Source organism: Dromiciops gliroides, chromosome 1 (genome assembly GCF_019393635.1).
Source record: "Dromiciops gliroides isolate mDroGli1 chromosome 1, mDroGli1.pri, whole genome shotgun sequence".
Taxonomy (NCBI): domain Eukaryota; kingdom Metazoa; phylum Chordata; class Mammalia; order Microbiotheria; family Microbiotheriidae; genus Dromiciops; species Dromiciops gliroides.
The window spans coordinates 617,552,841-617,563,775 of NC_057861.1; the positions used below are offsets into that span (position 1 = coordinate 617,552,841).

Consider the following 10,935-nt stretch of genomic DNA (forward strand, 5'->3'; position numbering starts at 1 on the left):
GGATTAAGTGACTTGCCCAGTATCACACAGCTACTAAGTGTCAAGTGTTTGAGGCTGGATTTGAACTCAGGTCCTCCTGAATCCAGGGCCAGTGCTTTATCCATTGTGCCACCTAACTGCCCCAGGAATATGTTTTTTTAAAAAACAGAAAAAGTGGGAAAGATCTATGAAACCATTTTAATAAATGTTTTTTTTATCTATAAAGAGGAATTGAATCACCATACTTAGGCCCTAACACCACAATCTTGGAGGCATCTATAGAAATGTAACTAAAGAAAAAGAGAGGGGAAACATATATAGGAGAGATCTATGCTGGAAATGACACAATTGTGAAGACATCGAGAACTACATATACAATGTATCTGAAGGAGGGAAAATGCAAAATATTTGGAGGAAATCTAGTTATTTATTTATATTCAAAATACAACTTAGCAAACATCAATAACTGCTCATCCATGTGTCAACACTCCCATATATCTAAATTGTCATAAGAGTAATCTATCCATGACTTGAGGGCTTCCTTGATAAAAGTGTTGGTCAGGGGGCAGCTAGGTGGCACAGTGGATAGAGCACTGGCCCTGGATTCAGGAGGACCTGGCTTCAAATCCGGCCTCAGACACTTAATACTTATTAGCTGTGTGACCCTGGGCAGGTCACTTAACCACGATTGCCCCACCAAAAAACAAACAAAAAAAAGTATTGGTCAGGAAGAAGCAGGCTTTTACAAATGACATTCAATGATGAACCATATTCCTACTGTTTCACACTTAACTGAAAGATATAGAGAATATAAGATCCCAGAAATCATTTCATTTGATGAAACAAAATTTCCCCTTACAGGTTTTTTTACAAGTTGTCTCCCATCCATATATCAAAATCTTTAAGATGCCTTAAAAGTTATGATAAAAATAATCTTATCCAATGACCTTCTTATAATACATATCAGACAAAGCATAAAACAGGGAATTTATATAGGGTTTTCAAAAGCCAAACATGTATAGGGTCTTCCAAAAATCTTAGACCAGCTTTGAGCTATAACGTCTTAAAACTTAAGTAAGACATTAGAGACATTTTTTTTTAATTTTCACCAAAGGTATTTGCCACTATAATAAAGGAAATGTATCAAAGCATCCAATAAAGAAGGCATTTTCTGTTGATTTTAGGCCCTCCAGATGTTCTTGTTTACAAATGATATTTTATTGCATCCACATAAGCCTTCTGGAAGGCTTAATCACTTAAAGAAGTTTGGCTTGTCCACCTCCACAAGAAAGACTAAGTGGATACTACATAAAATCTATCCAACAGCATGTATATCTGAGACAAACAGCATTGTCGTTGTCCAGTCATTCAGTTGTGTCCAATTCTTCATGACCACATGGACCATAGGACATCAATATTCTCCATGGGGTTTCTTTACCATGTATTCTGGAGTGGTTGGCCATCTTCTACTCCAGTGGATTAAGACAACAGAGGTTAAGTGACTTACCAAGGATCACACAGCTACTAAGTGTCTGAAGGCAGATTTGAACTCAGGTCTTCCTGATTCCAGGCCCAGTACTCTATTCACGGAGCCACCTACCTGCCTCCAAGAGCATAAGATGAGCAATTAATTGAGCCCAAAGTTAAATAGGATAAAGAGCAGGTCAGAATGCTTTCAGGAAATTCCAAATCTCATACTGACCCTAAGGTACCTATCAAAACAAAGCCCCATATTTTCTTTTTTTTTCTTTTTTTCTTTCTTTCTTTCTTTATTTTTACGGGGCAATGAGGGTTAAGTGACTTGCCCAGGGTCACACAGCTAGTAAGTGTCAAGTGTCTGAGGTCGGATTTGAACTCAGGTCCTCCTGGATCTAGGGCCGGTGCTTTATCCATTGCTCCATCTAGCTGCCCCAAAAGCCCCATTTTTTTCAATACTAACACATACAAGTATTGTCATATGCTAATGAAACATGGAATACAACTGCCTCTGAAGAACTAAAAAATGAATATCACATAGAACAGAAGGAAATAGAGAGGCACATAGTTACAGCAAATAAACAATGAGGCACTTGAAAGAAAAACAGGGATAAAAGATGTTAACAAGGAATCATGTAATAGGAAAGGCAAATAAATTGGTCACATGCAAGAATGAGTAATGACAGATGTCCAGAGTGTGTTATTGGTACCTTGCAACATCAAGAGAAAGTAAGGAAGGCCTCCAGCATTTTGAGTGGGCCTCATGTTTTGCATGACATAGACAATAATTCCTCAAGATGACCAGTATGAATAGGTTGCAATCCACATGGAGAAATTCCTAAACTGATAAAATAAGAAATTCATTTAAATAATAATTTACTGAAAGAAAGTATGACATATGGATAAGATGGAAGCCTTAGAGTCAGGAAAACCTGGGTTCAAGTCCTGCTTCTGAGACATACTAGCTGTGTAATGCTGGGAAAGCAATTTAGCCTCTCTATATCACAAGCATTAAGGCTATAAATTGCAGAAGAGATGATCATCTGAATTAGTAGAGGGAGTTCCTTTGCCAGCAATTTCCTATTCTAATGACATCATGAGCCTAGACAAAGTTTAAAAAACGAAATCAAATTATATATGTATATATAGTGTCATATCTCCTATTACATAAAGTCCTTTAAAAGGGAGGATTTCTTATTCATCCTTGCCTTATTCCTTGCCATCCCACTCCCCATTTCAACCCAGCATGTTTTGTACAGAGTAAGTATTTATTAAATATTTATTAAATTAAATGAAATGGTTGGTTAGATGGAGAATTGGAAAATAAGACCAGTTGTAGGTAATTTTTCTGTTTGAAATGGAGTAAAATAATAGGCTCCATGTAATTAGGTCTTCAGGGCATTGTTTTTGTTGTGTTAAGTTTTTAGCTTCTATGCATTTCTAAATGTGAACTTTAAATTGCTTCAGGGACAAAATGGTCCCTAAGAATAAGAGATTTAAATGGCATTCTAGAGGCTATAACTGAATCTTTAAAGTTTTTGTGAGCCTCAGCTATGGGTTCAGTAACATTGCCTGAATTTGTTGGGGAAAAATGAAATGGATGTGGTACGTAAGAGGTAGCTCAGTGTTCTTTTTGTCCTATATTCCCTCTTACTGAGTGATAAGAATCTGACAACTACTCCCCTGAGATAAATATGCAAATCCAGAAGTGAATTTAGGCACAAAAAGAGTCTTTGAACCTTTGTATAAGAATAATTTCATCTGCCACATCAATAAGTCCATGAAACTGTGGAGCAACATAGCTTCCCTATAAGATTGACTTTTTGGAAATTCATCAAACCTCTGAAGAACTTTCTAAAGCAAGCTACCTACAATTTCCTAAAAGAGAAAATCAAGGCAAAGAAATTTTGTTTCTTTGCTGTTCTCTGGATGCCAAGAAGAGGGACAACCTCCCATTTAGAGGTAAATTGCTGTGAAGACCACACACTTACTGATCACTCAATCCAGAGCAAGCCTTTGGCTCATTGGGTTGTTACCTAAACCTTCACTTTAAGAATAGAATTTTTCTTGGTTGTATATATTCCCCAAAAGTACTAAGGAAATTTCATTCTCAAACGTTAAGATTTAGACAACATTAACCCTATATGTTTCTATGAAAATAATAATAATAACTGATATTTATATAGCACTTAAAGTTTTGCAAAACACTTTACAAATATCATCTTCTTTTATCTTCACAACATCTCTGGGTGGTAGGTGTTATTATTACCCCATTTTACAAATTAAGGAACTAAGGCAGAGGAAGTTAAGTGATTTGCCCAGGGTCACATAGCTAGTAAGTTCCTGAAGCTGGATTTGAAATCAGGTCTTCCTGACTCCAGGTACAACAATTTATCCACTGCGCCATCTATCTGCCTAAATATACTGTTCACACATGCACACATATACACACACAAATGTGCGTATAAATAAGCATATATGTATTCATATACATATATATGTTGTATGTATATTTGACATGGAGAGATGCAGATTCTATATGGGAACAAGAGGGTGCACAAAGGCACATAAGTAGAAGTATAATGTTGTAAGGTCAGATTGAGCAGAATGTAGAATATGTGAAGGGAATTTTATGAAATGAGAGTAGAGGCACCAATAAGAACCATATTGTATGTAGCATTAAATGCAGCAGGTTGAAGATATTATATATTATCCTACAGGAAATGGAGAGCCATTTACAATTTTGCACATAGAGTAACACAGTCAAACATTTTTGATTTAGGAATATCAAATTGATAACTGTGTGAAAGATGGATTGGAAAAAGGAAAGATTGGAGGAAAAGATCAATAGGTCATTTTAATAGTTGAGATGAGAGATGATAAAGAACAGAATCAGAGTTGACTCCTAGTGAGTGGAGATAAGGAAACAGTTTGAGAGATATTGGAAAGGTAGAATTGACAAGGTGTGACAACTGATTGAATATGTGAGTTGACTGTTGAAAGAACTGAAATATACCTGGGTAAATAGAAGGATGGTGTTAGAATAGTTGAGGGAAGAAGAAAGCTTGAAACTTGAAAGAGCTTATAGGGAAATAAATTCTATATTTGTCATATTGTATTTCAGATACCCATGGGATATCCAGATAAAGATATCCAGAAGGCATTAGGCACACAAGTTTATATTTGGTTCAGGAGACAAAGCAGGACAGTATATAGATAGCAGAAATGAGATGGATGTTTAGGGCATGAGCAGAAGAGGGATGATCCATTTAAGAATGAGGAGAAAGTCAAACATTTAGAGAGAGGGAAAAGAGAGAGCTGTATTAGACATACCAAGGGAGGACAGAGTGCTCAGGAGGAACGAGTGGTCACCACCATTAAGCTAAGAGAGAACAATTGCTCAGAGCAGTCCACTGTCCCTGGTGCTAACAAGATTGCCCCTAAGGCATTTGACAACTGTCTGTAGCCATGAGCTATACCATGCTTGTGACATGATTGTTGGATGCCAAGAACTTCTCAACTGAGATAGCCCCAATAGGAAAAGTAGTATTGACAAGCCTCAGTACAATAGATACAGCAAAGCAAATCTTCCCATTGCTGGTTCATCTCAGTGAACTGGAGACTTCCTCAGAGCATGCAGCTTGAGGAATATTTTTTTGGAAGCATACTTTTGAAGAATCCACCCTAACTTTAAAACCTTATCCCTGGGAGCAGGTAGGTGGCACAGTGGATAAAGCATCAGCCCTGGATTCAGGAGGACTTGAGTTCAAATCCAGCCTCAGACACTTGACACTTACTAGCTGTGTGACCTTGGGCAAGTCATTTAACCCTCATTGCCCCACAACAAAAAACAAAGCAAAACCAAAAAAAACACCTTATCCCTACAGTATCTGTTGGTCAGCCTTTCATTCTTGGTGATTTCCACACTTAAGATCTTACCTGGTCCCTCCAGCTTCTAATACTCCCTAGAAAAAATGATTTTGCCTTTAATTTGTACAGATTTTGCACTTGTTTATATGTATACATATTATTTTCTCCAACATAGTGTAATCTCATTGAGGGAACACTCTTTTCATTTTTGTCTTTTTGTCCCCAGTGCACACATAATATGTACTAAATAAATGTTGATTGATTGATTACTCCTGGATGGGGTATATAATGATAGCTAGCACTTAGTTAGTATGTTGTGTTTTTTAAAATAGTGTGGGACTAGCTTGGATTTTCTAAGATATCACTACTTATAAATTAAAGGCTATTGCACCAGTTTGGGCAGTAAGCATTTATTATTGATTAAGATCACATATTAATAAAGTATTGACCACATGTCTGCCTGACTTCCCCAATAATTACATACCCAGCATGGAGAGAGTAAGAGTCCCAGGAAGGGATATGGGGTAGGAGGAGAGAGAGAGAGAGAGAGAGAGAGGCTTGCAACCCCAAGGTTTTTTATCCTCTTTGTGGTAGAGACGGGTCACCACACATAGACCTAAGATAATTGGTGAGCATCATTCAGCTCCATTGATTGGCATGACTTGTGGGGGGATGGGAGGGTCTAGGTGTGCTTCCTCCCCTAGCTAATCAGAAAGGTCAATCTGCATTCCTTTTGTTAAGCTGAAGGCTCATCCCAGGTTGGTTTCCCTGAAGGGGAGAGAGCAGCTAACACTAACAAGTCTGGGTTTCTCCTAGAAATTCATTATTAATAATTATTTTCTCACAACTTTAAGGTTTGCAAAGCACTTTACAAATATTGTTTCTGGTTCAGGTAGATGTCACAGTGGATAAAACACCAGTCCTAGAGTCAGAAGGACCTGAGTTCAAATCTGGCCTCAGACAACTGACACTTTGTAACCCTGGGCAAGTCATTTAATTCTGATTGCCTTGGCAAAAAAAAAACAAATATTATTTCCTTTTGTCCTCACAACAGCCCTTGGCAACAGGTGCCATTATTGTCTCCATTTTATAAATGAGGAAAGTAAAGCACAGAGATGTTAAATGACTTGCTCAGAGTCACACAGCTAGTAAGTATCTGAGTCTGGATTTAAATATAGCCCTCTATCCATTAACCTATCTGTTAGTCCTGGTTTTCATAGGCCTACAGGAATGTATTTTCTTTGAAGGACCTCACTGGGCTATGGAGGACTAGAGATAATTGGGGCCTTAAAGCTATTGACATGGCAAATGAGAATTGAATCTCAGACTGAATTTGCTTGAGATTCCTGACTGAAGTACAATAGTCTAAGGCATCTTTATGCATTAAGAGAGTGAAGGAAGAAACAGCACCACTAGTCACCACACAAATTTCATTGTGCATTGTGCCATAGAGCATTTTCTTTGGCAAGGATTTGAAATTCAGATTCCAGTCTCTCCAAGTGTGCATATGAGAAATAAATAATATGTCCATCCAATATTCAATGAGATCATTTTTTTCCCCAATATTGGGAAAGCTCAAATAAGGGAAGCCCTTGTTAAAAGACAGGATAAATGATAGGTCACTGCGTTAAACATGCTTATTCATTGATTCAAGGTCTCCAGGGATGAAAACACAGCCCTTAAATCTCACTATAAGGTTTGTTGAAATTATAAAACCATTGAAAATAAATGTATACAGTAAGAATACAAAAATTATGTGATAATCGGCTTTCCTGGACACCCAAATTCTCAGAAGTTTTTTCTAGTCTCTGAGACTCAAAGCAGTAGGTGAGGTCATTACCAGAAAACCAGCTCTGTCTAGAATTACAGACAAAGTTGGAGTAGCAACAACAATTAGAAACAACACTATCTTATACTTAGGAGAATAAAAGTTCCATTTTGAAATGCACCAATGTAGGATAAACAGACAACAAGAACGTTTTTAACACAAAAATCAAGAGTAAGATACCTAGGACATATATAAGGGGTAATAGAATTTTGTTGGTATGAGGTACTATATTCATTGATTTATCAAACATTTAGCTGTTTTTGTCTGCCTGTTCCCTTCATTGCCCTTAAGTTAAAAGATCCTGGTCTGACCAGATCACATGGATAACATCTACCTGATATAGTAAGTGAGAGCGTGATCAAACATGAGGAGATTATAACAAAAATTAAACAGTCTGTACTGCCAAAAAGCTTACATTGGGGAAGGTGGGGGGGTAGAGATAACATTTAAATCTACAAATATGAATAAAGTAGATACAAAATATTCACAAAGTAACTTTTGGAAGGGAAGTACTATTAACTTGGAGGAATCAAGATTTATGTCAGAGATGGCGTTTTGAGTAGGGATTCTAATAAGTGGAATTAAGATGGAAGGACCTCTGTTATCAGGCTATGTCAAGCCTTTCCAGTCTTGGTCAGACTTGTCAAAGCTTGTTCTCCACTACTATGAACCCTAGCATTACATTCAAAATATTACAAGGCAATTGTGGTAGGGCTTCTATACAAATTGTGTATGGTGTGGCTTTACAAGTCAGAAATATGAATGAATGTTTCTCATGAATTTCTAATAAGTGTTTGTTGAGTGATTGAATGGACATTTCTGGTGAGCATTATTACCCCTGTCAAAAATGTTAGAGTGGGTGAACACTTTGCATATAATCTAGCTCCACCTTTTTATTCTACAAATGAGAAAAATGAGATCCAGAATATAATGGTTTGCTTAAGATAATGGAAATAGTTAACAACTGGCCTGGAGTCTGTCTGGTCCTGTGATCTTTCTTATGCATGAGGCATGCAGTTAGAATTCCTACTAAATAAGTTCCTGGATGGAGTCAGGAAGACCAGAATTCAAATCCTCAGACACTTAACTAGCTGAGACTCTGGATCATATGATTGGAATAAGAAGCATATTTCTTTTCTAACAGGACAGAACTTCTTTGAATGGAAACTAACTTTCCCATTAAAAAAAGCCAATGTCCCCCAAAACTCCTATAAGATCTTGAAAAGAAAAAAGAGATGATTGTCCTGAAATCCTCAGGAGGAACTAAGGCAAGGCTGTAGAGGCTATAACCCTATGTGACAAGACTACAACCAACGAGAAAGACATAGAGTCACTCACCATTTCCACTCCATTTTAGAGGGAATGACTACTCTTTGGCTCATAGATTAGCTTTAAAAATATACTCTTGTCTATCTTGTTCACTGGCAAGCTAAGAGAACTCTGTCAAGATATCAACAAAAAAGATTGGAAAAGGTCTTGCTTTACAACCTAATTTCTTTCTATTTACAGAAATATTTGTGTCATCAATATCCTTAGGTAAATTTTTAATTTACATTTTCAATTTATGGAAAGCATTTTCTGTTTGCATGTTTACAAGGGACCAAATTCCTGAAATTCCATATGCTGAAAGACATTCATTAAATTCTTCTCTTGCTCTGCATTTGCCTCCCTGATTCATAAATACACACACACACACACACACACACACACACACACACACACACACACACGCACGCACATCTATTTTTGAGTTGGGGCTCAAGTTACTCTATCTTCCCATTGTCCACCACTTTGATTCACAAGAGTTGCTTGGTGGGAAAGGGAAATTAATAATACATTTTTCGTTGTTTGTCTTTCATTCTCAAAGAGAACCATGACATCAGGAGGTGATGTCATGACTTGCAGTGAACTGGATTTAGTAAGGGAAAGCTGTGCAAGATCACCAACTTCACTCTCTCCTCCAAAGTCATCTGAGTCCAGTGGCAAGATATACATTAGGACTACTGGAGAGGGCTCTGGATATTTAAGGCAACTGGGGTTAAATGACTTGTCCAGGATCACACAGCGAGCAAGAGTCTGAGGTGAGATTTGAACTCAGGTCCTCCCAACTTCAGAACCAGTGTTCTATCCACTGTGCCCACTAGCTGCCCCTCAATGATACTGAAACCTCTTACCAAAGCAGGACTATTAATGGCATAAGGTTAATGGTGAATATTTCTGAGTAAATTATGCTGTAAAGAGGATGCCAGTTCAATTGTCTAAATAATCTGTCATTTTGAAGTAATATCCTGATCCTAGGAATGCAATTTAGAAAAACAAGAATGACATTTGGAAATCACTGTAGTAAGACAAAATTTGTGTTTTGTGTTCCTATATGAAATTTTACAGGTGGAAGAAAGCAAACAAATGGAAAGACAAAACCAGACCTTGATTACCATGTTTTTTCTCCATGGTCTTGCTGCCTACCCCAACTTTCACTTTGTTTTTTTTCTGACATCCCTTATCATGTACATCATAATCCTATTGGGCAACAGTTTCCTCATTGTAATCAGCATCCTGGACTCTCACCTCCACACTCCCATGTACTTCTTCCTTAGTAACCTCTCCTTCCTGGACATCTGCTACACATCTTCTTCTGTTCCTTTGTTACTTGTGAACTTTGTTTCAGGGGAAAACAATATTTCCTTTGTGGGATGTGGAGTGCAAATGTTCTTCTCCCTTGGCCTCGGATCCACAGAGTGTGTGCTTCTGACAGTTATGGCATATGATAGGTATGTGGCCATTTGTAGGCCCCTGAGATACCCTGTCATCATGAACAAGTGGCTTTGTGGGTGGATGGCAGCCAGTTCTTGGATGACAGGTGGGCTAAATTCACTAGTGCAAACAATCCTTGCCATGGGGCTGCCCTTTTGTGGAAACAATGTCATTGATTACCTGACGTGTGAGATCCTAGCTGTGTGGAAATTGGCATGTACAGATATTTCCCTCAATAAGATCATTATGTTGGTATCAAATGTGGTTTTTTTAGTTATTCCTGTGGTATTAATCTTCATCTCCTACTCATTCATCCTGTTTACCATCCTGAGAATCAACTCAGCCACAGGAAGGCAAAAAGCCTTTTCTACCTGCTCAGCTCACTTGACTGTAGTCATCATCTTTTATGGCAGTATCCTCTTCATGTACATGAAGCCCAAGTCCAAAAATTCCCATGGGACTGATGAGTTGATTGCTCTCTTCTATGCTGTTGTTATTCCCATGCTGAATCCAATCATCTACAGTCTGAGGAACAAGGATGTAAAAGAAGCAGTTAAAAAGTTGAGTAAAAATATTTGCTCACAAGGAACATGAAAGACCAGCATATTTTAGCCATATAGTAAATAACTACACATCCAAACAAGATAAATTGCCTACGTTTAGAATCAACCCTTCAAAGAACAAGAGTTGGTTAATACAAAATCAGCGTGATCTCTCTAATTCCACTCATTTTCACTAACCCCATTCCACTAGAGCCATCTGGAACAAAAACAAATTCATGGAGAGTGCTAAATAATATAGATAAATTGGTCAAGAATCTTCCTTCCTTGGTGTGTTTCCCTAGGGGAGATTTTGGAAAGAAGTCATTCAAAAAACTTGAAAGCATCAGGATTCAAAGTCTATTAGCTTCTTTGAATAGAGGAATCTCATTTCATCAAAACCTCACCTTAGCTATCCAGTTTTGTTCCCCACAGATACACCAGTACTAAGGACATTCTACATCTGTCAGGTTGATCTCTTCATGATCC

At 37.7% G+C, this 10,935-nt stretch overlaps 1 protein-coding gene across 1 annotated transcript; it reads left to right on the forward strand.

The window, feature by feature from the left end:
- Window positions 1-9,559: 9,559 nt before the first annotated feature.
- On the forward strand, window positions 9,560-10,501 carry LOC122733062 (olfactory receptor 13D1-like). Its single transcript, XM_043973554.1, has one exon. The coding sequence runs from the start codon at window positions 9,560-9,562 to the stop codon at window positions 10,499-10,501; it is 942 nt and encodes a 313-aa protein (XP_043829489.1).
- Window positions 10,502-10,935: the final 434 nt, after the last annotated feature.

Bases quoted from the DNA above. Each gene is read 5' to 3' on its own strand.
- LOC122733062 (XM_043973554.1), top strand. From the start codon at position 9,560: ATGGAAAGACAAAACCAGACCTTGATTACCATGTTTTTTCTCCATGGT.